This window comes from Urocitellus parryii, chromosome 1 (genome assembly GCF_045843805.1).
Source record: "Urocitellus parryii isolate mUroPar1 chromosome 1, mUroPar1.hap1, whole genome shotgun sequence".
In the NCBI taxonomy this organism is placed as follows: Eukaryota; Metazoa; Chordata; class Mammalia; order Rodentia; family Sciuridae; genus Urocitellus; species Urocitellus parryii.
The window spans coordinates 12,497,924-12,523,964 of NC_135531.1; the positions used below are offsets into that span (position 1 = coordinate 12,497,924).

The window sequence follows — 26,041 nt, forward strand, 5'->3', positions numbered from 1 at the left end:
GGTGCAAATAAGCACAAAACTTCATTTCTGAGCATCTTGACTTCCAAGGTATAAAAAGAAACACCGTGAGTTACAGTTCGCATTAGCTTAGGAAAGGAAGCACGACCATCTGTCAGCAGAGACAAACTTTCATACTACCAAAATCTAAAACAGTGAACACACGGGTTTTATTTATTAAAATAAATAACATAAGGCCAGTATCTTCAAATGCAGATGAATCCCAATAAAGGCAGTATGCATAACATGAAATTTTCATTAAAGGATTCCAGGGTAATATCATCTGAAAATGGTCTGTCTGTGGTGGTTTCTAGACTTACACATTAAGGAAATCCAGCCATGTGACCTTCTGCTCCTCTGTAGTTCAATACAGTCTCACCTTCACCTTAGCACTGGCTTCTTCATTTTGCCTAGAGGGAAACAAAACAAACAAACAACAAAAACAGAAGGGGATGCCAATTAGATACCTTCATAGAATGTGGAAGAGTCAGGAAGGCAAGACCACAGGCACCCAAGAAGATGTCACCAATGTGGTGACTACCATGCAAGGAGTGAGAGACAGAAAGAATATGGCTTTTAAATGGCTTCAAATACTAGCCTACCACCTTAGAAAAAAAAATCACAATGATACATTTCAGGTAATAAGACTTTTGTTCTTTCCTTGCATCTCCACAGCTATGAAGAGCTGAGCAGAGGAGAGACTTGCTGAAAGAACACAACCAGAGCTTCCCTCTACAGGTGGGAGGTGTCTACCTGAGTTTTGACTCAGGGAAGGGTCTTTGCATCTTGGAGCAAAATTGAAGGAAGATAGAAGTGACATCTCTTACCACCTTGAAAAACACAGGTTGCCGGCTAGCCAGTGAAGGATGTTGCAACCTGAGAGGCTGTTTGCTTACAGGGAAGGAGACATGTTATCCAGGCACCCTTGACCTACTCACAGAACCCTAGATCAACAGCAAGTGTTAGAAGCTCTTCTTGAACCATGATAGTTAACTCAGTCCACATTCTTTGGGGTTCCTCTTTGTGAGATGTTGCAAGTTTCTGGTTGTCACCACTATTTTTCCTCCTGGAGTTTCTGGGTTTGAAAACCATACTTCCAGCCATTGGAGGACAATGTAGATGCCTGCTTTCTCCTCTGCAGGAAGATTCAAGTGTGAGTATCTGGGCACCTGCCAGCCATCCTTTCTTTGCATTGCTAATGTCATTGGCCTAGTCAGATCTTTATAACTAGACTAGTGCTCTACAACCTCGTTAGTTTCATGGCACACACACAAAAAATAACATCATTCACTTTGTGTAATGGGGTTACAGGGCTGGAGGAAAATGGCTCGGCTCCACCCAGGCCCTAGAAGGCCGCAGAGGTGGGCACAAGCATCCAAAAATTGACATACTTGTAACCCAGTCTGGGTGCACCCACTGGAAGCTCTGATCTGGAACACGGAAATAGATGCTTACTTTTGTCCCGTTTCTGTTCCCTTCCTTTGGTTCACATTGTACATATTGGCTAGGTTAATTTTCCCCAATTCAGCAATTTTCATTATGTTACTTTGCTGCTCACATCATGAGCTTCGGCTGCCCATCACCTGTTGGAGTTTTGTTTGGTTTTGTTTTTAATTCCTTTTAATTGTTGATGGACCTTTATTTATTTATATGTGGTGCTGAGAATCAAAACCAGTGCCTCACACATGCTAGGCAAGTGCTCTACTACTGAGCCACAACACCAGCCCCACCTGTTGGAGTTTTGATGTCCTTGACCTGGCAGTCAAGGGTTGCCACAGCGTTGCCTCTGGTTGTTTTCCAGGATTATGTGGCACAGGCCCTGAAGTCACCACTTCCTCCCATGTGTGCCTTTATCACACCACTCTTTTGCCTAGTCTGCTCTTCATGTTGTCCTTCCCATCTGCCCTTCAAGATCTAGATCAAATCACATCACCTCCATGACACCATCCCATAACAGGGTTTTCAAAGGTAATTAACTAGGTTTTTGTTTTAACCTCTTTTCCAGTTTTATGGTCCAATGTTCTCCAAGTCCCTCCCTGTGTCTCAACAGTTCAAGGAGAAGAAAGGTTTAAACCAACCGTCCAATAAATTCAGAGGATCCCATAGTATGTCTTTCCCTCTTGAGATGCAAAGCATACATCTGTCTAAAAGAATTTATTAACTTTGTTTTAATCTTGAGTTATTCAAACTTATTTCAGCATGGAACTTTCGAACAATAACACTTATTAACTTCCCATGGGATTTGTTCTATAAAGTAGACTTTAGGAAACATAGCCGAGATCTTCCAGATCATATTCAAATAGGCTCTAGTCTCAAATTTAGCTTGCACTTTTACATTACAAGGTAGAAAAAGCTAATTAAACCTGATCACAAAACTAGATAATCTGAACTTCCTATAAATAATCTCTTTCCCAGCAATGCTCAGTACTGAACAAGAAAAGACATAACAGTGGTACCTCTCAACTGTATAAGATCTTAGATTCAGCTCTGTGTTTGGAATTACAGCAGAAGTTTGCTAGGATAAATTTGAGTTTGCTAGCATAAGTTTGCTAGGATAAATTTGCTAGGATAAATTCAAGAACAGTACTACTACTACTACTATTAGTAGTAGTACTACCAGTAGTAGTAGTAATAGTTGATAATGAGCACCTAGACCAGGGGCAGTGGCACACATCTGTAATCCCAGCGACACAGGAGGCTAAGACTGGAGGATCGCAAGTTCAAAGCCAGCCTCAGAAAAAGCAAGGCACTAAGCAACTCAGTGAGACCCTGTCTTTAAATAAAATACGAAATTGGGCTGGGGATGTGGATCAGTGCTTGAGTACCCCTGAGTTCAATCCCTGGTACTCTGCCCCCCCCCAAAATGATCACCTCAAAAGAACAGCAATTGAAAGTGCTTTTTGTGTGTTTTAAATCTTTATAACAGCACTATCAGGTATGCTCTATTTTTAATCTCTATTTTATAGGTGAGGAAACTGAGACACAAAGAGATGAAGTTTCTTTCCCAGTTCACACGTCTGTGGAAATAGCAGAATATTTCAAATCTAGGCCCTTGATCACCAAAGTCTTGCTCTTGATTCTGTTATGATGCTCCTCAAGGAAATCAAAGTTCTTCACTCCCTTGCATAGGGAAGACGTTTTAGAGGTGCATCAGTCAAATGACAGCAACAGATTGATTAGATGCCTTCTTTATGCAGCTCTGCCTAAATATCTACTGATGTCTATGCTCAGAAGTCTAGTTTCCCTTTATTCCATGTGGGTAGTTTTGTCTCCATAGTTCATTTTAAAGATTACATTGTACTTATTGTTTGTACTGTGAGTCTTGGCCTTTGACTAGAAGCAAATAAAAATTCTGACCTAGGAACTCTTCCCTTGTCACTCCACTGCAAAAGAGGTTTCTCCTTTCTATGAACTCCTTTGGCCTTTATTGTGTCTTCTATGTATTTGAACATATATTCTCTTTTGAAATCATAATTGTCTTGCCAAGTGACTGGGTCTTATCTTTCTAACCGGGTCTGCTCACTTAGTATTCCTTGCACTGTAATGCTCAGAGTACTTGAAGGTCCATTGGATGATTTGTGACTTCCAAATTCTGGAGCATTTCATAATTATACCATATGAACTCCTTTGGTCCAGCAGATTCATCTCTGCCTACCTTTACCCTGCTGGTCCTCAGGGGGCTGACCCATGGGGACTCATCCATGGGCCCGGATGCTTTCTGGTCTCTGGTTTGATGCAGTCATCAGAAAGGAACAGCAGAGACGCAAGGTAGGGAGGAGAGAGAGGCTGGTACTCATCCTCCTAACTTCCTCCTTGTTAGTCACGGGTTGTCATGACTAAGCCACTGTACCCAGAAATTGGGTCAAGAACCATTTTAAGAGCCATTTATTAGCCTCATACTCCACAATCACTAGGAATTCCCACTCTTCTCTTGTTTTGTCTCCTGTCCTTTGGCAACTTCTTGGGCACTTGACTGAAGAGTGAATGTCACTCCCAGCCACATGCCCTACATGAAACAAGTGCCACATGCCTCTCCTTTAGGAAAGTAGGTAAGGCATCCCTGTGCCCTGGCTACTTGAGGGGCAGTACCATGTGTTTCAGTCAATCAAGGACAGCACCTGCCATGAGAGATTCCCAACTGGTCCCAGTTGGCCCGCAGTTGAGGACAGTGAGGTTCAAGTCAGATTCCCGAAGCTCGTGGTTGGTGGTACGTTTTGCCTACTGGGAGGAATTTTGTATGAGGGCCTGTCTTATTACAGTAGCCTGCTTCTGAACAGTCTGACCTTTTTAAAAAATATATTTATTTTTTAGTTGTACTTGTCAATACCTTTATTTTACTTATTTATTTTTATGTGGTGCTGAGGATTGAGCCCAGGGCCCCACACATGCTACGCTAGCGCTCTACTGCTGAGCCACAACTGCAGCCCCCAGTTTCACCTTTTTATCATTTACATTAGGGCCTGAGAATTTCCTGAGATCCCCTGACATTCTATTGCCTTGTGTTGAATTAGCTACAGCCATTCTCAGCTAGATTGGATTTTTATTATGCTTAAACAGCTCTATTGAGATATAACCACATAACATACAATTCACCCATATGAAGTGTACCATTTAATGATTTTAGGATAATCTCAAGGTCGTACAACCCTCACCACAATCTAATTTTAGAACATTCTCATCTTCTCACAAAGAAGCCCTATACACATTTAGAGTTATTTTCCTTTCCTTCCTCTTCAGCCCTTGGCAATCACTAATCTACTTTCTGTCTCCATGAATTTATCTATTCTGGACATTTCATATAAATGGAGTCACTCAGTATTTGTCCTTTGTGTCTGGCTTTTTTCACTTAGCTTAATGTTTTCGTGGCATATTCATGTTATAGAACATATCAGTGCTCTGTTGCTTTTCATGATTGAGTAATATTCCATTGTACAGATAGAAAGCATTTTCTTTATCCATTCATCGATTGATGAACATTTGGGTTGTTTCTACTTTTTGGCTCTTTGTGAGCAACACAGCTAAGAACATTTGTTTGTACATTTTTGTGGGGACATGTTTTTGTTTTCCTTGGATGTATACCTAGGAGTAAAGTAGCTAGTTCATATGGTAACTTCCAAACTGTTCTTTAAAGCTGCACTGTTTTACGTTCCCACCAGAAATGAATGAGGGTTCCAGTTTCTCTATATCCTTGTCATTGTCTGTCTTTTTTTGGTAGCCATTCTAGTTAGTATAAAGCGGTTTCTCATTGTCATCTTGTTTGCATTTTCCTGGTGGTTAATGTGATCGCATATCTTTTCAAGTGCTTATTGGTTTTTTTGTATCCAGTCTTTATGTCCACAATTCCCTATCCAAAACTTTAGCAGACAGTTGGGCATGGTGGTATACATCTGTAATCCCAGTGACTCAGGAAGCTGGGGCAGGAGGATCACAAATTCAAGGCCAGCCTCAGCAACTTAGCAAGGCCCCATGCAACTTAGTGATATCCTGTCTCAAAATTAAAAATAAAAATGACTGGGATGTGACTCAGTGGTAGAGCACGCCTTGGTTCAATCCTCAACACCTAAAGGAAAACCAGAAAAACAAACAAACAAACAAACAAACAAACAAGAACAACAACAAAAAACCTGAGGAGTCAGATGGAGTTCAGAATTCTGAACTTTCTGAAGTTCATTTAAATTACAAGTTTTCTCAGATATGGAATGGAAGCATAATTTGTATCCTCTAAAATGTTTAATATTCTCAGTAGCATCCCACAATCACACTCTTCAATATTTCTGCTGCAAAAATACAATGATTGGACCTAGATGGGATTAAAATATGATCTTATGTGATGTCAAGTCATTTTTTTGCCCCCCCCAAAAACACTTGTTTTCCAGAACTTTTGGATTTTGGAATTACAAAGGAAGGACCAAGCCTCTGTACATGTCCTTGGGTTCCAGCTAGGACAGTGAGATAGTCATCATCTGGATGCGCCATCGCTTGCTCCATGACCCTATGAGCACTGTCCTCTTTAGCATGGCCCCTTAGGAATGCTCCTCAGAGTCCAGTAGGGAGCAGAGTCCAAGGACAGAGCCCGAGGTCACATCTCCTCCCTGACCTGATTTTTCTGTTGCCCCATGCTGGACTAAAGAGGCCTTCTCCACATAGCACCACATTACCTCAGGATGGTTGGGGTTACCTTGCTTCTCCAGAGACAGAGGGGCAGCCAGCGAGATCTTCAAGAGAAGGGTATGGAGAGGTCATGATACCTAGTGCAGGGGGAGGTACTAATCCCTGCACACATATCCAGATATCTCCGTTGCATTTTCCAGACTCCAACTCTAGCTGTAGAGAATGGGGAGGGTTAAATCTGGCAAATCAACAAGAGGTTAGGGCTAAGGGTCATTGAAATGCTTGGTCTTCTTCAGCCTCACTGTATCCTTTAAAATGCTATCAGTCTGTGGTCTCCCTACCTGCAGTGGGCCCACGGGGACTTCCTTTGAGAAAACAGATTATAGCTCCTTAGCTATCTTACTGTGAGATATTCTGTCCCAGAATGTGGAGAGGGGCTCTCTGTCCTTCCCCAACTCTGCTCCTAAGCCATGGTTATCTGCTCAGAAAGAGTCTGTTGCTTAGAACTAACCCTATGATTTTCTGAGGTGCTTTGAGCTAGAGGCCACCGAGGTGATCTCAGGAAAAGGGAGTTGGTTGTAAAAGCAACCAGTGCACAGTGCAGACAAAGACAGTGAGCAGGTCTCCACTTGCTCCTTTCTGCTCTGGCCAGTCCACCTGCTGCCCAGGTGCCCATTCCTTGCTCCTTACTCCATGTTTCTAATTCAAATAAGAATGGTTCAACCTGGCTTGCCTTTTGATATTCTTACTCTCCAGGAAGGGAGGTAGAGATGGAGGAGGGGCAGATGGGGGTTCCATGAAATAACTAACAACTCTTACAAGTGCTTTCCTCAAAGGCAGGCAAGATTGATTTCTCAATTTCACTTGCCCAGGATCAGGGACTGAAAAACAATTTTTACTAGGCTTCTTTTCCTCCATGAGAACATCTATCTGACGTCTCCAGAAGAAGATAGCCAACAACAATGGTTTTGAAGAGAAATCAACCCTCTGATGATGTTTCCTTATTGCTTTGTGTAGTTCATGATTTTGCCCTGATAAGCAAAAAGTAAACAAAGGTCTCAGGTGCTTTCTAAGAAATGATTCTTCTGTCGTGCCTGTATTCTCTCACCTCTTTAGGTCCCTGAGACCTGGCAGGTTGGTAGGAGGAGAGAGGCCTGTAGGCAAGCTCTTTGGCTTGGGAGGGAAGGAGTCCTATGGGCTATGGTTGGACACATGGGGTCAACTCTGGAGATGGTCCACAATGTTGGGCCCTATTCTCATGGGTCTCCTTTCCTATTGCCTCCAGGTGCGTGGCTTTGCTTTTCCAGCTGTCTCTGCCATAAGGTCCCATTACTGACTGCAGTGGTCCTAAGTCCACGGGCATCTGATGGATTCTTCACTCTGGAAGATGACAGCAGTTAGTTTCTAGTTAAAACCCCACTGCAATCATTTGCAAAGCTTTTAACAAGCTTTGGTTTCATTTCCTAACATTCTGAGGAGTCTGCATAATCTACTTTCAACCTAAAAACACTTAGAATCTTTCCACACAAATGATTCCACATCTCTCCTCTCATTCTAACTAAAAGGCAGAGTCCTTAGAAAGCATCTAGGTGGTTTAAAGTACTGGGGTTCCTGTACCAAACACATCTCCTATATTCCCCAACACCCAACTACTGGCCCTTCCTGCTCTTGCCTTGGGACCTTGCAGACACTATTCACTTCCTCCAGTCTCCTCCCCGCTAGCCTCCTCTTTCTAATCTTGCCCCAGTGTCACGTTGCTCATAGTCCTATTCCTCAGACTTCTCTTCCCCTTTTCTGTCTTATTCTATTATGTTGAACTTATTTTCATTTGGCCAGGATGCATTTTACTTGTATTGGCTGACACACCTCACCCTCTCTAGAAAGTAAGCTGTGTGAAGTAAGATTACTGACCTATTTTGTTCACTCTTGTGATCATAGTCCTTAAAGAGTGTCTGCCACATAGTAGGGGCTCAATATATGTTTACTACATGAATAAATTAAGACTTCTAGAGTAGCTCAAAACTGGACATGGAGTTTTTACATGGTTTCTTGTTTGTTATCAAAGACCTGAAGATTCAGTGAGTAAAATACAAAAATCCTTATCACTCCTGCAAATGAATCAGGGTAGACCTTTTCTCAAATTCTGCACTGGACACAAACAGCAAGACCAGCTCCTTGAGAGAGCATGGTAGAGGCTTTTAATGAGTGTGCCTTCCCCTTCCATTGCTCTTTTCCTTCTTTTATCCTGCATTACTAATGCTTGGCTAATCCCCTAATCTTCTCTATAAGGTAATCAGTGATAAAGCTTTAAGGTGTTAGCACTCCCAGGAGTCTTTATCCTTTAAAGTGAAATCTTGAGGACCACAAAATTTCCAGGATCCAAAGGAAGGAATCTCACCAGGTAAATTTTATTTTATTTATTTATTTATTTATTTTTAATATTTATCTTTTAGTTCTCGGCGGACACAACATCTTTGTTTGTGGTGCTGAGGATGGAACCCGGGCCACAGCATGCGTGCATGAGCCACATCCCCAGCCCAGGAGGAAGCCATTTCTTTTTGTTGTTGTTGTTTTTGTGGTACTGGGGATTGAACCCAGGGCCTTGTGCATGCAAGGCAAGCACTTTGCCAACTGAGCTATATTCCCAGCCCTCACCAGGTAAATTTTAGATCTTGCATATTTTGAGCCAGAGATGGGGTCAATTTGGAATTCTTTAAATTTGGGGGAGGGAACAGAAAGTCACCAGTTCTAAAAAAAAAAAAAATGAGTCTGGAACATTGATCAATTTGAAGCTAAGGTAGTAAATACAGATACTGTCATTTGCCGCAGTCTGGCTGGGCACAATTCAGGAGCCACTTGTCAAAAGAAACGAACTTTATTTTTAGAACCACACACGCCAAACCACACAGCTCTTCAGGAAAACCTTCAGAGCCCAACTGCCACCACTGGCTTCCCACAAGCCTCTCAACCTCCCCCACTCCTCCTGCTCTCGAGGCTGATTGGCTGGGTCGCGTGGGCAGGGCCAAAAAAAGTCCCCCAATGAGCAGCTCCGTGGTCTAAAAGGGCGGGGAAACAGCCCAATGAGCATCACCACAGAGGAGCCAATCAGTTGGCAGCTAGAAGTTTGCTGGGGCCACTGTGAGCCAATCATCAGCTGGCAGCTGGAAGTTTGCTGGGGCCCCTTCAGCTGTGGCTGTCAACAGTCATTTCTCCCACTCTTGTCTAATTTATATACTAGAAATAATAAAATTTTGCAACTTCCAAATTTGAGCTCATTTCTAAGTCAAATTTTTCTGTATTATCCCCTTCCCATATTGCTGAGTTTTCCTGATACTACATCAGGATCTTCATCAACTCCAACCTCAAATGCAGACAGGCAAAAGTATGGCAGAATTTGTACACACACACACACACACAACTTTCCTCCCATATACCTCAGATGCTCCCAAATTCTACCCCATTTTTGTTGTTATTGTTTTGTTTGTACCAGGAAAAACTGAGCCACATCCTTTTTTATATTTTATATTTTATTTAGAGACAGGGGCTTGCTGAGTTGCTTGGGGCCTTGCTAAATTGCGGAGGCTGGCTTTGAACTCATGACCCTCTCTGGGATTATAGGCATGCACCACCGTGACTAGCCACCTCCTGTTTCTTTCCAAGGTCATCCCACCTACTGCCTCTTCCATTTCCCACCCAGTCTTCTCTGCTTAATATGGATATTCAGAGATATTTCAATGCCTGGAAAAAAACACTGATGTAAGGGGCCTCCAAGGACTCTTTGCTAATCAATCATCCCTGAAGCCCAGGCAGTAGTTCTTGGGGCCCTGTGTCTGTGTATAGGCATTTAGAAAGTAGGGCTCTGACTTGGATCTTTCTAGTTTAGTGGTCACCCCAAATCAATAAAATCCAAGAATCCAGGTTAATTTGGACTCATTTGTCAGTAGACTTAGCATTACCTTGTGGAATAAAATGCTCTGGTCTTTGAGGGTGGGCTCCTCTTCATCCATGTGTCCCTTAATTTGGCTCAGAATCAGCTGGGGAGTTCCAGGGCACTCTTGAGTCATACCTCCCTCCTGGATTACAAAATGTATGGCATAAAAACTGAGCCCTGGGGCCCATGTCTACTCACTTTTTATACTCATCTCCTTGATAAATTGACAAGTCTAGAAAATTCAGGAAGCTTTGTGTTCTTGAGCTCAAATTTAGAGCTAGGATTCCACTATGTTTGGATATGATTTAAGCGTGTCCCCCAAAGTTCTTGTGTTGGAAGCTTGATCTGCAGTGTGACAATGTTGAGAAGTAGTGTGTAGCCTTTAAGAAGGGGGAACTAGTGAAAGGTGGTTAGGTCATTTGGAGGCACTGCATTTATAAGTTCTCCTGGGATCATGGTTAACTCTCCAAAAGAGGTTGTCATAAAAGAGTAACACTGTTCCCTCCCTGGCTACTATCTCACCATGGGATCTCTCCTCAAAGGTGTTCCTGCCAAGATTTCATCCAAGATTTCATATGACACAGCAAGGTGGAATTTTCGCTTCCAACACTGTGCGCTAAATAAACTTCTTTTCTTTATATTTAGACTCAGGTATTTTGTTATAGTAACAGAAAACAGACTAAAACAAGTTTTAAATTCTGGCCAGAATCTCCTGGACATTTTCAGAGGATATTCTCACATCTATTTATTCTTACAACCACTCATGTTATAATTCTCCACATTCCTCTGGAATGTTTTTCTTTATCTAACTCACCCAGACAACATTCATAAGGTCAACATGTAATCTTTCCTTAGAACGAGTTTCATTAGAAAATTTGGAGGACTAGTTAAATATGTTTGCTCATGCATTAGTTATAGCAAGGTTACTATAACTGTAAGTATAATAAACTGGGCAGCTTAAAGTAATAGAAATTTATTGCTTCAGTGTTCTGGAGGCTAGAAGTCTGAAATCAAGTGTAGGTAGAGCCATGCTTCCTCTGAAAACTGTAGGCGAATCCTTCTTTACTTCTCCCTTGCTTCTGGTGGTCTTCTAGCAATTTTTAGTATCCTTTGGCTTGTAGATATATTGTCCCAATCCTCCATCTTCACATTACATTCTTCCTGCATGTCTCTGTCTTCACACGGCCATCTTCTTACAAGGACTCTAGTCACATTGAATTACTGCAGTATGACTGTAATCTTAAATAATTACATCTTGCAATGACTCTGTTTTCAAATAAAGTTGCATTTTAAAGTATTGGGGGTTAGTCACTTTTTAAGGTAAAAAAATGGAGTTTTTTTTTTAAGTTGGGCATAGGTTTGATAAGAATGAAAGAAAGTATACTGATGTACACGCTGAAGTGTCTGAGTTAGCTGTCGTTCCACATTTCAGTTTATGCCTTTGGGCTCTAGGCACATGAGTACATGTGTAATGATGGCAAAGGATCTCTGCATCTTGTAGCCAAGACATTGAACATGAAAGATGTGAATAATATAATACAGTATATGATTAAATGCTAAAATGACTGCTGCGCAGAATCCAGAGATAGGAAAGATCAATTTGAGTTATGTGGGAGCTTCATGAAAGGGGATGAAATTTGAGCTGAATTTTGAAGGTAGGGTACGATCAACAGCAGCTGTCATGAAACCCTGTTTAGATCCCTTGCACATGCTTAGATGGAGGAAGGAAAAAAACCCTGTGTGCAGCCTTTTTCTCTTATTGCAATCTGGGTGAGTCTACATGTGTGTCCCACACTTGCACACAAGTCTTCCGTACCACTTTTTGGGGCTGACTACCTGAGATAGAAGAATTGGCCAGAATCTAGTCCTAAGACTAGAGCCCTGTTTTTGCCCAAATATACACCAACTATCCCTACCCACCCTGATCCCCAACACCCTCAGTGGTTATTACACACAGTCAGTCACTTTCTCCTTCAGGCTCACTTTCAACACCCCTTACCCTCACACTCACCCTCCTCCAACATGGGCTAGGCTTTTTTACTTGCCACTTCCCAGGTACCACCAGCAGGGTATTGCCAATCTTTCTATGGTAGCTTGCTATCCAATCTGTCCCTCTCCTCCAAGCAATTTTTATTTTTTCAAATTCTTGACCTTTCTCAATCATTTTATTTTGGCGGCAGTGAGGGGGTTCTGAATTCACAATCCAAAAAACAGGGTTATTATGGAAGGGATGCAAAGAGAAATAGGTTGGCACATGGCTTCTAAGTTTTAAGAGATACTTTTGTAACCTATGGCAGAGAGAATAAGTGGAGGGAAAAGACTGTATTACTGGGGATGGAACCCAGGGCCTTGTGCATGCTAGGCAAATACTGTACTAATGAGATATATCCCAGCTCTTTCTTAAATTTTATTTTGAGGCAAAGTTGATTAAGCTGCCCAAGCTGGCTCTGAATTTGCAATCCTCCTGCCTCAGCCTCTTGAGTAGCTGAAATTAAAGGCATGTGCCACTGCACTCAGCAAAAGATTGTTGAACATTAAAAGTTTTCTCTTAAAGAGCACAAAGGTTATGCTGAAAACAGTAGAAATGGAAGAAAGCATTGTGAAGCTGGAGTGAGGTTCCCCTCCTGTCATTCACATATCTCTATCTATCTATATTTTTTTTTCATTTTTCAAATTTGGGTTGGTGGTAGAGATGGAGAGCATTAAACCCCAACATGACTCTGAGAAAGGCTGTCCCCAGCTAGGCTTGAGGGATCTGAGAGCAGAGATCTTGTTCTTTGTTTCTAGGTCTGGGCAGGCTGGGGTCTGAGCAGGCCTGTGAGCAGCTGAGTATTTTCCAGGGTGGCTGGGAGTAGCTCAGGAGGGGCACGAACTGCCAGCAGACCTCAGAGTTCCCACGGTTGGATGAGGAGCAACCGCTGAGGCATGGCCTTAGCAATGTCGGCAATTCAGGAAGGCTGTGGAGTTGGAGGGGCAGGCATGCCAGCATGAATTTAGGACGACCAACAACCAGGTACAACCTTTCTGTTCCCACTTTGAAAACTTATAGCTGAAAGCTCAGCTATAAGCCTGGGGGGTGGGGGTGGGTAAGCAGCAGGGGGAAAGCACTCAAAAAACAAAGAAAAGCACAAAAGTTTGGGTTATCCCTGAACTAGGATTAAGCGTTCTTCCTCTCAAGGGGAATGCTACCTGGAGACAGAAATTAACCAATAGGAAAAAAAAAAAATAAGAAAAAGAAACATTGTCAACAAACCTGAGTTGACAGTTGGTGAAATTTGGGTCTATTGCTTTTTTTTTTTTTTTAAAAGATATTGACCATCCAGTAAAAAAAAAAAAAAAAAAAAATTCAAACTTCTAATGCTTGGGAGGCTGAGGCAGGAGGATCGCAAGCTTAGCTACTTAGCCCTAAGCAACTTCATGAGACCCTGCTTTAAAATAAAAACAAAAAGGGGTGGGGTTGTTGCTCAGTGGCTAGTGCCCCTAGGTTCAAACCCCCCAAAATACATAAACAAAAATAAAAAAATGAAACAATGAAACTTTAAAAACAAAACTTTCTCTTAAATAGATTGATGTTTACTAAAAAAGTTGTGAAGAGAGTCCCCATATGCCCTATACTTGGCTTTCCCTATTATTATCATCTTTTATTAGGAGGGTACATTTCTCACAATTAAAGAAGCAATATTGGTTCATTGTTATTAACCAAAGTCCATATGGTATTCCAATTTTCTGATTTTCTTAAGCTTTTATATAACGTGGTTTTTGGTTCCGGGATCTCATCAAGAACACTACAAAGTATTTAGTTCTTATATTTTGTTAGGATACTCATGGTTGTGACAGTTTCTCTGACTTTTTTTTTTTTCTTTTAGATTTGCTTTCTACACTTACCTGGGCATTTCTCAAGTATTTAATTTTTTTAATATTTATTTTTTAGTTTTAGGTGGACACAGTATCTTTATTTTATTTTTATGTGGTGTTGAGGATTGAACCCAGTGCCCCGCACATGCCAGGCAAGCGTGCTACCACATCCCCAGCCCTGACTTTGCTTATTTTTGATGACCTTGATAGGCTGGGATTGTGTTAGTCAAGTAATTTGTAGGCTGTCCTTCAATTGGGATTCCTTTGATGTTTTTCTCACTATTAGACAGGAGTTATGGGCTTTTGGGAAGAAGGACGCAGAGATAAAATGCCATTTTCATCACATCATATCAAGAATCCATGCTATCAACAAGACTCATTGCTTCTGATGTTTACCTTAATTATCTATCCAAGAAAGTGTTGGTCATGTTTCTCTATTGTAAACGTACTTTTCTCCCCTCCTTTTCATTTTGTATTCTTTTTTTTAATTATTATTTCTTTTTAGTTGTTGATCTTTATTTATTTAATTTATTTATATGTGGTGCTGAGAATTAAACCCAGTGCCTCATGCATGCCAGGCAAGTGTGCTACCATTGAGTCACAGTCCCAGCTCTCATTTTGTATTCTTTGGAAGGAAGTTCCTGTATGCAGCCCACAGTCAAGGAACAGGGAGTTTTATTCCATCTCATTCAGGGCATAATATAGACATAATTCTTCTGCATGGGAGATTTGCCTGTTTTCCCCTATTTATTTACTTAATCATTTATTTATATCAGCAGATATTTATTTTATACTCTTGGCTATATTCAAATAGTGTGTTATTTATTTTCTTGTTCAAATTTTCTGGCTTTGGCCATTGGGAGCTCTTTCAATTGGATGTTGTGCTGCTTTGACATACCCCCCAACATTCTTGTTAATTAAAACAAAACAAAACCAAACCCAACTTTTTAGGTGGGTGTGGGAGAGAACTTCCTTACCTTCTGACACAGCAGGATGCTCCAGGTTCTTGTTAAATATTTCCTGTCCCAGGATTAGAATCAGCTATTTCCCCAAGGAGGACTGGTTCCTTTTGTTGAAGAATGGTACTAAAAAGAAGATCTGGGTGCTAGCTGTGTTAGTTGTCCTCTGCAGGCCCACTTAGCTGATAGAGCAAGGAGATACATGCATTGTGTTACTACCCTGTGTAAACACATATTTACATCTGTGTAAACACACATTTATATATCTGTAGCTCTACTAAGCCAAATAAGAGTTCACACTGATGACTTCAGCTCTGATCCAAGAGTACATGGACCACTCTAGCCCCTTCTGCTGGTCAGTAACAGGTAAGAGACCTGGTGGCCATCATCCATTATTCATGTATTTAATTGTCCATTTCCAGTATATATGTGTAGTATATAGTTGAAAGTTGTAGTTTCCGTGTTGGTTTCCCCAGCATTTGATTGCTTAACTTTTGACACCAACCACTTAACTCTGCTTGTAGCCCCGAAACCGGGGTTTTTTAACTCGAATATTCAGCAAACGATGCCTGGCTCTTCCCAAAAGGTGCATTTCCTCTGGTCTCCCATTGTCTTCCCCGCTCGTTTTGGGAGACTGAGCGCAGTGGATCTGGGAGTCTGAGGTCAAGCCGGAGGACGCTCGGGAGATGGGGAGTCCTAGATTAGGAGTCTCAGTTTGAGGACACTGTGGCCTCCGGGACTGGGGCAGATAACCTGTTTTCGCGACCTCTTGGCTCATCCAACAACTACTGGAGCTCCACCTACGTGCCAGTGCCGGCGCTGCGCCAGCGAGGGACACACCAGCCCAGTGCTGGAGTCACCGGGCCCGCGGACGACCTAAGAATGAAAGGGCTCTCTCTAGCTCTGGAAGATGGTGCTCGCGGCGCCGGAGCGAGAGCCCTGGCAGGGGGCGCAATGCCCGGCCTGGGAACGTCAGCTGGGTAGGCAGAGCGTTCTCCCTCTTCCTGAGGTGTAGAGCTGCCGGGCGGAGACCTCGCAAACCGAACCCTCCCGCAGCCGCCAACCGGCCCTCAGGGCGTCCCGGAGCCCGGCGCGGCCCCGCCCCTCTCTCTAGGCCCCGCCCACCTGCCGAGCCGACGCTCGGGTCCCTGACGAGACTCACCGGAAATTCCCGAAGCCCCTCTTTTTTTCCTTCCTTTCCTTTCGCTGCTCTCCCCTTTCCTTTCACCCGGGTTCCCTCAGCCGTGATTTCCCCCTCCCCCTCCTTCCTTCCCCATTTGAAACCAAGATGGAGGCTCGCGGCTGCCGCCGGCGCCCGTGATCCCGGAGCTCCCGCTGGCCACGGGCCTCCGCCCTCGCGACTGCGTGTCCGGCGCGGCGCGCGTTGCTGCCCGCGTTCCGGCCGGCGCCGCCGAGGCCGTGGCTCCCCGCCCCCGCCCAGCGGTCGCCTCTCAGCTCCCGGGCGGAGTCCTCGTCTATGTGGGCGCGCTCCTCGGGCCAAGCCGCCGCCGCCGCCGCCGCCGCCCGCCGCCCCAGGGCTCTGCGTCCGCGCGCCGGGCGCGGGCAGCTGGGTGCTCGGTGCCGCCAGGCCCGGCGCGGAGCGGGCGGCGCGCGGCGCTAGGGGCGCGGGGCCCGAGGCGGGCGCGGCCGCGGGCGCCGCCGCAGCCATGAGCGGCAGCAGCGGCGGCGCTGCCGCCCCCGCCGCGTCCTCCGGCCCTGCCGCGGCGGCCAGCGCAGCGGGCTCAGGGTGCGGGGGCGGCGCTGGCGAGGGGGCCGAAGAGGCAGCCAAGGACCTGGCCGACATCGCGGCCTTCTTCCGATCCGGTGAGTGCAGCTGTGGCCGGACGGCCCCGGCGGCGGCGCTGCCCCGCGCGCTCGGCCGACCCCGGAGCGCCGGGTGCTCACTTGCCCTCCCGCCGGTCCAGCCCCGCGCGCTCCCGCTCGGGCCGCTGCACCCTCGCCCCGGGATCCCCGACCCACGCCGGTGTCACGCTGCCCGCGCCGCCTCGCGCGTGGCGGCTCAGCCCGGGCGCCGCTGGCTCTCCTTTCCTGCGCCCGCCCCTGGTTTCAGGGTAAAAATCCCCCGGCCTCTCGTCCCCAGCGGCCAGGGATCCGAGGGTTGGGGCTCAGGTTCTTTGTCTTTTTCGCGAGAGGGCCGAAGAGGCGGCGGCAGGGACGGCGTGGGCGGAGGCCCCTGGCCCTCAGGCGGAGTGGACCGGGCTGGGGCCACTCCGGTGCCGGGGAAAGAGAGCTCTTCTCTGTGCCGCCCTGGCCCATTTTTACCTGGACCCTCCTCGACCCTATTAGCAGCCGGGTTTCTCCGCATGGTCCCTCGCTTTTGAGCTCCTCGGCCTCGGTCTACACTTCTGTGAAACGGGCAGCTATGACATCCGCTGCCCAGGGAAAGAGGAGTACCCTGTGGTCGAGCAGTAGGGCGACGGAGTGAGCCATTGTCTCTAGGGACGGCCCAGGAGGGAACGTGGTGGCCCTGGAGGGCGGCCTAGGGCCGGAGCTCGCGGGGTACTGCGTGGGTGGTGTGGCGGTGGAGACTGTGCCAGGTGGCTCAGTGTCCGCCCCGGCGAAGAGGGGGTGGCCGCGGCAAAAGCGAGCATTGCGACCCGCCAGCGGGAGGGGCCCGGGTGTGCGGCGTAGGGGGCGTGACAGGGCGTCCGCGGGACCCCGGTGGCGGTCCCTCCTCCCACCCGGGACCAGATGACCGGCCAGCGTCCCAGCGTCCGGGCTTCCCTGCGCCCAGTCTTGTCTGCTCGCGCGTGGAGGCGTCGGCGGCGGCCGCCTAGTGGCCCGCAGCCCGGAGCGCCATCCCTATCGGGCCAGGCGCGGGAGGATGCAGGCTTTGCGCTGGAGAGCCCAGGAGGGCGGACCAGGTCGGGGCCCGGAGGGACGGGCGGGCAGAGGGCTGGTGCCGGGGTGCTGGTGGCGACCGGGTGGAGGACCGGTGGGTAGCGGACCCGCCTGAGGAGCAGTCTGCGCTGGGGCGGGCGCGCGAGACCGGCGGCTCAGTTTCTAGGTGGCCTCTTTCAAAATCAGCTTCCCAAGATTCGGTGAGATCAGTTCCGACAATTCCGGTCACTAGGAGCAATTGCAGCCGGAGGCCTTGGTCAGAGGCAGAAGTTATTAGTGCCGGTAGATAACGTGATTTAGTACTGTCTTCCTCTCCTTTTCTTGCTCTTTGCCAGGCGGGATTATTTTTGATTCATTTTAACGGATTGGTCGTGACTGGGAATGACACACTCCTACTGTAGTGTCGGCTTGGGGTTAATATACTCTCTGGTGCTCCCACTCCTGTGAGGTCCCTGCAGAAAGCAAAGGTTTATGAAGACATTAGCTCCTTCAAGTGGAACTCTTTTTCCATCCCCTTTTCCTTTTGTCCCCATCCCCCCTTTCGTGTGTGACTAGCTTGGTAGAGCTGCCCTGTCTTCTTACCTCTTAATAGCAGAGCTATGACGTGTTCCCTTCATGCCCTGAAGCTAAAGTCTAGCCTGTCTTCTTTCTATACCACCTGTCACAAAATAATAGATTCTGCAGAATTCAGCTCCTTTTTGTTAGAAAGTCTCTTTGCCCTGGAGATGGAATTTTTGGTGCTTGTGAGACCAAACTGTCTTTATTATGCATACCTTAGGAATCTCTTCTTTTGCTTGAAGAGCCCCAGAAGACAGTGAGTTGAACTGGACTTCCCAAAAGCTTGTACCCTTTCAGTGTAGCTCTTTCCACCATATCCTTTACTCTTGGTTGTGTTGCCCTGACTGCCTAGGCTCCTGTTCCAGTTGAATTTGGAGCAGAACCATATAATGTTGTTCATTGGCTTGCTTCTTTCTTTCACCTCCAGAATGACTTAAAATGACTTGACAAACTTCCCTTTCAGTAGTTTGACTTACTGTCAGGAGCCAGGACAGATTTTTAGCAGGCATTGGTACCAGTGTCCCATTCCAGAGGTAATCTGGAATCTTTAAAAAAGAGCTTTTCCCTGCTGAGCACGGTGGTGCGGTGGCACATGCCTGTAATCCCAGTGGCTTGGGAGGCTGAGGCAGGAGGATCTCAAGTTCAAAGCCAGCTTCAACAATGTTGAAACACTAAGCAGCTTATGAGCCCCTGTCTCTAAATAAAATACAAAATAGGTCTGGGGATGTGGCTTAGTGATCAAGTACTGCTGAGTTCTTGCCCCCTCCAAAACAAAACAAACAAACAACAACATCAACAACAAAGCTTTTCTCTGTTTTGGGCAGCTTTTAATCCCTGCTCTAGATCTTGGCTGTAAGGTCTAGGCTTGGGATGTCTAGCAGAGGGTAGAGAAGGGCTGATAGGTTGGATATGTAGGCATGGGGTTTGAATTGTCAGGACAGAACAAGCCAGAGAGCCCTGGGTGGAGACCTCTTCTGGGAGACAGGGGCCTCCTGGGTAGTTTTGATTGAATGTGGATGCTGAAGATAAGGAAGCAGCCAGGTCTATCTGTACAATCTAGCTTTCTTTCCTAAGATACAGAAACAGAAAATAGGTTTTTATTGATGGAGAGAACAGATGAGGGTGTGAACCTCTTTTCCAGAGTGTTTTTGAGCCCAGTCCTTGAGATTGACAAAGTGCTATAGTTGAGGGCTTTTCTAGCAGTTGTCTTTCCTTTCTCAGCCCAAAACTGTGTTTGCTCTGCTGTCTTTTCTTTCCTTGTTTTTGCTCCTCCTGCATTAAATTTATATTTAATGCCACAGATTGAAAACTAGTACCCATGTTTGGTTGACAGAAGGAGAGAGACTTTAGTGTAATAGAACTTTTAAATAACTAGAGCAGTTCAAAAATAGAGCTGCTGTGTGATTTCTCCATTAGAAGAAGTTTTCAAGCATAGTTGCTGCCACTTGCCAAAATTTGGAATTGGGTGCTGGGGAGAGGATGCCTGCTCTAAAGTGTCTTTCAGGGGGATGACTGTTTTTTTTTTTCTTTTTTTCCCCCTTTCTCCAAACTTTGTGGTTCCCTTTGAGCCCCAGCACTTATACATTTTTCTCCATTTTTTCCTTATTTATTTTATTTTTCAAATTTATTTGTTCTTTTAGATATACCTGACAGAGTATATTTTGACATATACATTATATAGAGTATAACTTATTCTAATTAGGATTGTTCTCCATTTTTTTTTGGGTTTCAAAGCAGTGATTGCCCTTTCCTTCTGCTCTCAGTCACCTGCATCTACCTCACTCAAGGTCTGAGCCCTTATGCTGTCATTTTATTCTCTGGTCTAGAAACTTGGTATTCATTTTGACAATCCAGACCACTCATTTATAGACCTGGAACATAGTGGGCAGGCCAGTTAGTGTTAAAGTGGGTTGGAAGTTGAAAGATGAGTGATTGTGTGGGAAAGGGCAGCCAAAGAATTTCTGCAAGTGTTAGTGGATTTGAACTTCATATTTATTTCTCCTTTGTACAGAGCTCAGCACTGAATAAGATAAAGCAGATTTCAAAGCAAAAAGTAAAATTTAAAAAAGCAAACAAATAAAATGATGTTATAGAAATGAGCTAGTCGTGTGTCCCCCCCCCCCCCCCCCCCGTAGTTTACAGTTGAGGAATCACATTCTTAAGGAGGTTGTGTGAGTGGAATTTGGTAGAGGAGAGGGGTTAGGGCCAGGAAGCTCACCCTGGATTCTGGCCCTTGATTCTGGTGCTCTTTCCCGGATGCTTCGCATGGCCAGGACATTGCTTACATTAGTTCTCAACCCCACTGGGACCAATCACTTTTATTGCTAATCTATTTTGGGGCCTTGTTCTTGTGGCAATAAATCATTCTTTCAGAGTTCCCTATTTAACCTTGCAAGAGTATGTGTGCAGGGGTGCTTACATAAATGCATTATTTTTAACCTGCCTGGCATGCTTTAGATGGGCCTTAAATAAATGTGTGGAGAATGAAAGTTTGTGGTTATTCTGAAGCCATTGTGCTGAGTTTCTTTCTTACTAAATTTTATTCTCCAGCTCCTAGTTAGAGACCCTTACTTTTCAAAGAAAACATGAGGAGAATCAAGTCTGTGACTTTTTGAGAGAGCAGCACACCTTTCCAAAATGTTTTGATATGATGGTTTCCTTATGGAGTGTTAGGGAAGCTTTTCTTCATATTTATACTCTTAGCACCATTTAAGTGGCTAGCCTTCAAACTTGCTATGTGACTGTTAATAATATTAGAGGCCTGTAAGTTTTGGTCATAATACAATAATTACTCTAATAAGCACTAGAGTAATTATTATATTATGAAATAGGTTCTTGGTATCTCAATAAAAAGGTGAGCTAAAAAAATGTTGTTTGATAGTGAATATTGGCTTCTCCTTTTTAGATGGCATAGTCAGGCTCAGTTTTAGAGGAAAGCAAGATTTCTAAAAATAATCAGGCTATAAGTTACTTTCCAGAAATCAAAGAAGAGCAGTAAAATAATCATTGAAATAAGCTTTTCATTGAAACCTTGTAAACTGGCTTATTGATGTGGAATGTTGTATTTTATTCATTTGTAATTTAACCATCCAAGATCAAGTGAAGATTTAAATAAAGCCATTTTAACCATTTAAATAATTAACAAAGACTTAAATGAAGCCAATGGCAATGTTCACAGTGAAATGTGGTTTCAATATATTCTTTAAATGTATGTTAAAAATATGTAGTTGGGATAACCTTTAATTTTTATGATACATTGGAATTTGTTCCTAACTGAAAGTGAGAGGTGTGTTGGAAGCTGTCGTGATCTCAACCAACTAGATTTAATATTTATTTTAATTACTTGACTTCTACTGAGAAAGTAAAATTTTATGTAATGTCTTTGGCAGAATCCCAGTGAAAAGTCAAATTCTTAATAGCCACACTTTCTGTGTACTAACCTAGGATGATAGGGATAAGCTATGTTTTACTGTAAAAAGCAAATTTCCTTCCTTCATTCTTCCTCAATCTCTAATGAATTGGTTTTTATTTCCTTATGTGCATTGTCTTGACAAATTTTTAATAGTGCCACTGGCAGGAAGTCAGCTACTCAAAGGAAAGTGAAGAAAGGGATTTGAATGAGAATCCCACTGAATTCTGGTAGAAAGCATAGTGTGCTCTGAGGTCCCTTCTTTCATTCTTGCCTCTCCCCTCACTCCAGTATACTTGGCTGAACTGACAGGGGTGACTGAGTGATTTGCCTTGTGGATAGGATGCTGTCTGTTATCCCTTCTCAACCCCTTTAAGCTGAGGAAAGCAGAGGACAGCAGAGGACAGGATGGACCCACAGTGGGAGCAGAGTTGAGTGGGTTTGGATGGTGCAGCCAGAGTCTCTCTTGCATTTCTAGATTCTTCTGAGGAGCTGATTATCTTCTGAGCTCTAGGAAAGGAATGAACTTGAATGGGGGACTTGTGCTTATTGAGCTTCCACTTAGGAATTCTGGCTGCTTTGTTTGTTCTGGAGCCATTTGGAAATGCTTATGTCCCTGCCTCTGAACTGAGGGAAAAGCAACACAAGGGAATGGGAAAAGGCCCTGGGAGGTTTTCCTCTGTTGCTCCTTCCCTTTCCTGTTCCTGCCTTGAGGTAGGCCCCTGGTCTTAGACCTCTTTACCCCTAGAGCAAGCCTTGGCTTCTCACAACAGGTGTCTTGCCCCTGCCAAACCCCCACTTCACTCCCTCTTTGCTCGGTTTATTAAGATGAAACAGAAATCCCTGACTAGGTCCCTGACCATCTCCAGTGTGGTCTCTCAGCTTTTTTGTTATTAATCTTTATATGCAGGCATTCCTGTTTTTGGGAAATCTCACATTTAATGGTTAGCAAGTATATGCATACTCATTTTCACTTCTCATTCTAAAATTGAATCCTTAAATATTTTTCTTTATTCTATTTTAATTGATTCAATAATGGAAACAGTTTGCTTCCTTTGTTGTTTCCTTAATCTCTTTTTTTTCTGTTGCCTCACCATGTAAAGAAGCCCCTTGAAACCCGAATTATGAGCCACCTCCCCTGAGGGAAAGATTGTACATTACAGGAAAGAAAGCCTGAATGACTTCACACAGGAGGTGGAGGGAGTGGAGCTGCAGAAAGAAGTTGGCTTTGAGGCTTTTCCTTCATGAGACTTCGTAGTGAGTAGTATATTTAGTCCAGCAGCAGGTGAAGATGTCAGACCTCTTTTGGTGATAAATGTACTTGAATTTTAGATAACTGTTTTAATTAGTCACATGCCTGCTAGGGAGAATTGCAGAGTCATCTATAGAGCAAGTGTGATATTTTGGAAGCATCACCCTGTTTGGGTTTTGTCATAAATATGTACATTTTAGTAGTTACACAGATGTTGAAAGCTCTCCTGAAAATGTAGTCAACATAAACCCTAGATTCCAGGTCTAGAGTATTCTAGGTTAACAGTGTCCATGACAATACATCAGGCTTATTTTCTTAGCAGCCTGTATCCCTGTAGGGATGAATTGTATATGGTGTCTATTCAGAAGGGGTTTTCATAAGTGGTGGTGATTTGTCCTGGCAGCTGTATGACCCTCCTTTTTCCTCAGTTCCAGGAAAGAGGCTGCTGGGAAGGGCTAGGGACTCTTTGCTGTTGGTTGTTAAAAGTAAAACAATATAGCTGTGAATAGATAAGCTGTAATGCATCAGTTCAGTAAATGCTGAGTGAGAGAAGGAGTCCCAAAAGTATGATTCCATTTATATATGACATTCACAAAAAGAGCTGTAGTAACAGAACAGATTGGTGGTTGATTGCCAGGAGTTGGGGTGGGAGAGTGGTTGCAGAGGTGCAGTGGGAGGGGCTGCTGGGGATGATGGAGTTATACTGTGCACACGTGCACACACACACACACATATAGCCAGTTTAACTATTATTTTAAAATATAACATTAAAAAAGGCCAACAGCTGAGAGAAAAATGTTTATTACAAATTTAAGAAATATATATATACACACACACACACAATAAATAAAAGGCTTAAATGAGAAGCAAAAGGATTATAGATATACAGTTCACAGGGCAAATGGCCAACAAATATTCAGCTTTACTAGCAATCAAAGAAATGTAAATAAAAATAGTGAGATACCAAAACAAAACAGAACAAAACAACATCATCAAACCCCAAAGCCAATATTAGTAATTTCTCTAAGTAAACTTTAACAAAATTGAATTATTGGGACTGGGGTTATGGCTCAGCTGTAGAGTGCTTGCCTAGTCTGTATGAGGCCCTGGTTTTGATCCTCAGCACCACATATAAATGAATAAAATAAAGGTATTGTGTCCAACTACAACTAAAAAATAAATATTTAAAAATATTGAATATTTTGGAAAGATCTTTCTATTGATTTGAAAGTTATTTCTCACATTGCCATATGTAGGAGTAAGGTTTCTATGACTTCGGAAGTAATCTAGAGAAATTTTAAAGATGGGTATGGGGAAATAAAGATAACTTTCCTGGGATTCCATGAGAGTGTCACCTTGAGAATCCATCTGGCTTGTAAGGCAAATCCACTACTTATAGCACAAATGAATGATCTTTAGATAGGGACAATCATCATTTCTGCTGCTTCAAAGTCTGAAGGATTCTCTCACTGATGATTTTTGCTGCTGTTCATATAGAAAAAACAAGTAACACAAGTAACACATACAATATGTACCTGAGTATTCCTAGCATTAAAGAAGGACTTTCTAGGAATGTATTTTATTGTGGGGGAGGGTTGTTCCTTCATTAGTAATGTGTGTGAGATCATTGCCCTCTGTTCTTGGGCCTTCTGGTATGTAGTTGACTTTGTAGGCACCTATTTCACAGTGTTCATATTAGTGAATGGATATACAAAGTGCCTGTTCTCCTTTTTAAGACTTTAAACCATAAAAATGAAAAATTAATCTTGAACTTGCAAAAAGCATAATTCACATTTAAAAATATGGCCTGCCACTATTTTTAAATAGGGATTGTGTGCTTGGTTTTTCTTGGTGTGTGTGTGTGGGGATATTATTCTGTATATACCTTGAAAAATCATAAAATACCCCACTTTGGAACTCAGTGAAGTAGGGGCTTCAATGCAAAAAGGAATGAATGTAGCAGAGACTGATATTTGAAATCTATTTTAAAAGAATTCATTTTTCTGGTATATATAAAGTGACGTGGAAATGCCATGGATGCTTTATGGCAAAATGCTTTAATTATAATTTGAAAATCATGCATATGAATGTCTTTAAGATGTTGGTCAAAGCAGTGTGTGTGTGTGTGTATAGTTGATTTCCATTGTTTGTTCATTTTCTTCCACTTCCTCTTCTCTTACTGATTCATCATCATCCTCATGACCCCATTGGTTCTTGCTACCTTTATTGCTGCTGTGATTGAAGAACTACTCTGCACTTGTGAGAGTACACTCTTGGGTAATTTGGATTTTGAAAGTTTTAGGTTTTTTAACTTGCATTTTTTTATATCATTTTGTTCTTCGTGATAGGTGTGTTACAGTCTGAAGGACTAACACAAAACTTTATTTTTGTATAACTTACTAATTTAAATTTTAAATGATAAGGGCCCAAAGTATAATTTCTCTTGTTTATTCTGATGCTACCTCACAAGTATTGGGAAACATTGCTTTGATCAGAATGTTATAAGATAAAATATTTCTATTTAGCTACTCTCACTCAATAGTGTCTCAACATAATAGAAGTTTTAATAGAAGATAGATCACAGAATAATAGGAGAGAACCACAGAATAGTTTTAATAGAAGATAGACCACATATAAAGATAGACCACATGTAAAGTTTAAGTTGCCTTATATTTTGATATTCAAAAATCTGGAGTAAATTTCTCATTAATCTAATGCTAAGTAAATTTTGTTTGTAGGTGCCTTTTTACAAAATTTAAATTTATGATTATGGGAAATTCTTTCCTGTGTTCACTATACTTTTTCAATACCATAGTGATGATAGCTAACATGCAAAGACCCTTAACTAGTAAAAAGCTTGCATGGGCAGGACATATTTCACACTTTCATTTAAGAGTCATTTCACCTCCATCTAAATTTTGTTGCACTTGTCCTAATGGATTGTAGACCAGGAGCCTGGAGAACTGGTGCTAATTTGATTGTTTCCAGGCCATTCATTTTCTTGCCTTGCCATTTCAGGTCAATGCATCCTGATAGGTCACCCACAGGAGAGCAGCTTCTCACAGGAGAGGCTTCACTGTAGAGTCGCTTACTGCCAGCATTTTGTT

At 43.5% G+C, this 26,041-nt stretch overlaps 1 protein-coding gene and 1 long non-coding RNA gene across 4 annotated transcripts in view; one reads left to right on the forward strand and one right to left on the reverse strand.

Annotated features, from left to right (window-relative positions):
• Positions 1-339: 339 nt before the first annotated feature.
• LOC113185313 (uncharacterized) lies at positions 340-17,367 on the reverse strand. 2 transcript variants are annotated; one of them, XR_003301116.1, is made up of 3 exons: positions 17,137-17,367; positions 14,872-15,035; positions 340-407 (listed from the first exon to the last, which is right to left on the reverse strand). It is a non-coding gene; the product is annotated as an uncharacterized LOC113185313 (long non-coding RNA). The 2 variants fall into 2 exon arrangements; XR_013343748.1 differs by lacking the exon at positions 17,137-17,367 and adding an exon at positions 16,016-16,131.
• Positions 16,521-26,041, forward strand: part of Trio (trio Rho guanine nucleotide exchange factor) — a 334,617-nt gene continuing 325,096 nt past the window's right edge. Inside the window, exon 1 of one of the 2 annotated variants that reach the window (XM_026392392.2) lies at positions 16,521-16,677. In XM_026392392.2, coding sequence (XP_026248177.2) covers positions 16,521-16,677 — 157 coding nt within the window. Of the gene's footprint in view, positions 16,678-17,660; positions 17,739-26,041 lie in introns of those variants that run through there. The other variant, XM_077800023.1, reaches the window with a different exon arrangement.